Here is a 4,580-nt window from a genome sequence, read left to right on the forward strand (position 1 = left end):
CAAACATTTTGAGGAGGGTCCAGGCAGACTGGGGAGGCTCCAGGCACCCTTTTAGGGCGCAATGAGCATTTGGGGAGGGGGCCCAGCCTGTTTTAGGAATACAATAAACATTTGTGTTGGGGTCCCAGCCCGTTTTAGGGTCCCAGCAAACATTTGGTTTGGAGGTCCAGCCCCTTCTGTGCTCTCACCCCCTCCTCATGTCCCCCCAGCCGATGACGGCATCGTGAGTGATGGCGAGGCCGAGGTGCTGCCGCACGAGATCATCCGCACGGTGATCCCGCACAGCCCCCTGCGCCCCCCGCCGCCCCGCGGGACCCCCGGCCCTGCCCCAGGGGGCTCCGAGGAGGGCGGGGGGCGGCGGGGCGGGGGCCGCCAGCGCCCATTCATCTGCAACGAGTGCGGCAAGAGCTTCAGCCACTGGTCCAAGCTGCTGCGGCACCAGCGCACGCACACGGGCGAGCGGCCCAGCACCTGCGGCGAGTGCGGCAAGAGCTTCTCGCAGAACTCGCACCTGGTGCAGCACCGCCGCACCCATACCGGGGAGAAGCCGTACAGGTGTGGCCACTGCGGCAAGAGCTTCTCCTGGAGCTCCAACCTCATCCAGCACCAGCGCATTCACACCGGGGAGCGCCCGTACGGCTGCGCCGAGTGCGGCAAGAGCTTCACGCAGAGCAAGAATCTCATCAAGCACCAGCGCACCCACGCAGGGCCGGGGGCAGCGCGGCCGCGGCGCTGCGCCCACCCCGCCGGTGCCCCGAGGGCTCTGAAGGGGCCTCGGGTGGGGGGCGAGGGCGAGGGGCCCGTAGGGCCTGAGGGCAGCTGCGGGCAGGAGCCGCTGATCTGCGTGGAGTGTGGGGAGAGCTTCGCCCGGAGCGCTGCGCTCAGGAGGCACCGCCGGGGGCACCGCCCGCTCTTCGTGCCCTGAAGGGACAATGTGGGGATAGTGCCCGCTCTTCGTGCCCTGAAGGGACAATGTGGGGACAGTGCCCGCTCTTCGTGCCCTGAGGGAACATGGGGACACTGTGGAGGGGGCACAGGGACAGTGGGGCACTGTCCTCGCACTGCTGGGGGCACTGTCCACTCTTTGTGCCCTGAGGGGCAGGGGGACAGTGGCACTGGGACATGGGGACACACGGATAGTTGGGGCATCACCTGCTTTTCATGCCCTGAGGGGACACCGTGGTGGGGACACAAGGGCTGTTGGATAATGCTCTGGCAGTGCCTGCTGTTGGTGACCTGTGGGGACACACAGACAGTGGGCCACCCTGGTGGGGTACACAGGGACTGTGCTACAGACAGGAGACATGGTGCCACCATGTGAGGAGACACAGGGAGTGTTTCATTGGCAGGACATAGTGACAGAGCTGGGGTCACACGAGTTATGGCACAGGTGAGGGAATGTGACACCAAGCTGGGAGACTGTGGAGGGGCACCTGGACTGGGACAAGGACAGGACACAGTGACTCGAAGGTGGAGGACACATGGGCAGGACAGAGTGACACAGAGCTGATGTCCCCAAGCCCACCCCGTGCCTTGTGTCACCCTCGGTGCCCCTCACTGTTCCGTGTCGGTACCACATCCCAGAGCTGTAAGTAGGGGAAGGGACATGGGGGAGGGGGGGTGGGGAGGGTGGGGAACGTGACACCGGGACCCCCCTGTGGGGTGTGGAGAGGGCATGGACAGGGCTGGGCTGTGAATAAAGCTGTGTTTTGGGGGACCTCGGTGTTGGTTTTAGGGGGGGAAAAAAATGGGAGGGGGGGTGGGAACCCTGTGAGAGAGAGGTGCCAGCTTGGGTCTGGGAGGCATCCTGCGTATCGCGGATTTTCAGGAGCCAGCCGGCCACATCGGGCCTATGGCCCCCAAACATAAACAACGGGCCTTTCCCTCTGAAACAAAACTCACCAACCCCGGGCCTTGGTTACAGATGGTGGGACTCTGCTAGCACTATCAAACCAGCCCGAGTTGGCACTGGTGCCAGCTTGGGTCTGGGAGGCATCCTGCGTATCGCGGATTTTCAGGAGCCAGCCGGCCACTCCGGGGCACAGGCCCCCAAACCTAAACAACGGGCCTTTCCCTCTGAAACAAAACTCACCAGGCCCGGTCCTTGATGGCAGATTGTGGGACTCCGTTGGCACTATTAAACCAGCCCGAGTTGGCACTGGTGCCAGCTTGGGTCTGGGAGGCATCCTGCGTGATCGCGGATTTTCAGGAGCCAGCCGGCCACTCCGGGCACAGGCCCCCAAACCTAAACAACAGGCCTTTCCCTCTGAAACAAAACTCACCAGCCCCGGTCCTTGATGGCAGATTGTGGGACTCCGTTGGCACTATCAAACCAGCCCGAGTTGGCACTGGTGCCAGCTTGGGTCTGGGAGGCATCCTGCGATCGCGGATTTTCAGGAGCCAGCCGGCCACTCCGGGCACAGGCCCCCAAACCTAAACAACGGGCCTTTCCCTCTGAAACAAAACTCACCGGCCCCGGTCCTTGATGGCAGATTGTGGGACTCCGTTGGCACTATCAAACCAGCCCGAGTTGGCACTGGTGCCAGCTTGGGTCTGGGAGGCATCCTGCGTATCGCGGATTTTCAGGAGCCAGCCGGCCACTCCGGGCACAGGCCCCCAAACATAAACAACGGGCCTTTCCCTCTGAAACAAAACTCACCAGCCCCGACTTTGATGGCAGATTGTGGGACTCCGTTAGCACTATCAAACCAGCCCGAGTTGGCACTGGTGCCAGCTTGTGTCTGGGAGGCATCCTGCGTATCGCGGATTTTCAGGAGCCAGCCCGGCCACTCCGGGGCACAGGCCCCCAAACCTATACAACAGGCCTTTCCCTCTGAAACAAAACTCACCAGCCCCGGTCTTTGATGGCAGATTGTGGGACTCCGTTGGCACTATCAAACCAGCCCGAGTTGGCACTGGTGCCAGCTTGGGTCTGGGAGGCATCCTGCGTATCGCGGATTTTCAGGAGCCAGCCGGCCACCCCGGGCACAGGCCCCCAAACATAAACAACGGGCCTTTCCCTCTGAAACAAAACTCACCAGCCCCGGTCTTTGATGGCAGATTGTGGGACTCCGTTAGCACTATCAAACCAGCCCGAGTTGGCACTGGTGCCAGCTTGGGTCTGGGAGGCATCCTGCGTATCGCGGATTTTCAGGAGCCAGCCGGCCACTCCGGGCACAGGCCCCCAAACATAAACAACGGGCCTTTCCCTCTGAAACAAAACTCACCGGCCCCGGTCCTTGATGGCAGATTGTGGGACTCCGTTGGCACTATCAAACCAGCCCGAGTTGGCACTGGTGCCAGCTTGGGTCTGGGAGGCATCCTGCGTATCGCGGATTTTCAGGAGCCAGCCGGGCACTCCGGGCCTATGGCCCCCAAACATAAACAACGGGCCTTTCCCTCTGAAACAAAACTCACCAGCCCCGGTCTTTAATGGCAGATTGTGGGACTCCGTTAGCACTATCAAACCAGCCCGAGTTGGCACTGGTGGCAGCTTGGGTCTGGGAGGCATCCTGCGTATCGCGGATTTTCAGGAGCCAGCCGGCCACTCCGGGGCACAGGCCCCCAAACATAAACAACGGGCCTTTCCCTCTGAAACAAAACTCACCAGCCCCCGTTCTTGATGGCAGATTGTGGGACTCCGTTGGCACTATCAAACCAGCCCGAGTTGGCACTGGTGCCAGCTTGGGTCTGGGAGGCATCCTGCGTATCGCAGATTTTCAGGAGCCAGCCGGCCACTCCGGGTCTATGGCCCCCAAACATAAACAACGGGCCTTTCCCTCTGAAACAAAACTCACCAGCCCCGGTCCTTGATGGCAGATTGTAGGACCCCGTTAGCACTATAAAACCAGCCCGAGTTGGCACTGGTGCCAGCTTGGGTCTGGGAGGCATCCTGCGTATCGCGGATTTTCAGGAGCCAGCCGGCCACTCCGGGCACAGGCCCCAAACATAAACAACGGGCCTTTCCCTCTGAAACAAAACTCATCAGCCCCGGTCCTTGATGGCAGATTGTGGGACTCCGTTGGCACTATCAAACCAGCCCGAGTTGGCACTGGTGCCAGCTTGGGTCTGGGAGGCATCCTGCGTATCGCGGATTTTCAGGAGCCAGCCGGCCACTCCGGGGCACAGGTCCCCAAACCTATACAACAGGCCTTTCCCTCTGAAACAAAACTCACCAGCCCCGGTCCTTGATGGCAGATTGTGGGACTCCGTTGGCACTATCAAACCAGCCCGAGTTGGCACTGGTGCCAGCTTGGGTCTGGGAGGCATCCTGCGTATCGCGGATTTTCAGGAGCCAGCCGGCCACTCCGGGCACAGGCCCCCAAACCTAAACAACGGGCCTTTCCCTCTGAAACAAAACTCACCAGCCCCGGTCTTTGATGGCAGATTGTGGGACTCCGTTGGCACTATCAAACCAGCCCGAGTTGGCACTGGTGCCAGCTTGGGTCTGGGAGGCATCCTGCGTATCGCGGATTTTCAGGAGCCAGCCGGCCACTCCGGGCACAGGCCCCCAAACCTAAACAACAGGCCTTTCCCTCTGAAACAAAAACTCACCAGCCCCGGTCTTTGATGGCAGATTG

At 61.2% G+C, this 4,580-nt stretch overlaps 1 protein-coding gene across 1 annotated transcript; it reads left to right on the forward strand.

The window, feature by feature from the left end:
• Positions 1–209: 209 nt before the first annotated feature.
• Positions 210–1,598, forward strand: LOC115917073 (zinc finger protein 787-like; the record flags this gene model as incomplete). The annotated part of the gene is made up of 1 exon (XM_030970807.1): positions 210–1,598. A coding segment is annotated over one exon (716 nt), but the record flags the coding sequence as incomplete, so codon positions are not given.
• Positions 1,599–4,580: the final 2,982 nt, after the last annotated feature.

This window comes from Camarhynchus parvulus, unplaced genomic scaffold (assembly GCF_901933205.1).
Source record: "Camarhynchus parvulus unplaced genomic scaffold, STF_HiC, whole genome shotgun sequence".
Taxonomy (NCBI): Eukaryota; Metazoa; Chordata; class Aves; order Passeriformes; family Thraupidae; genus Camarhynchus; species Camarhynchus parvulus.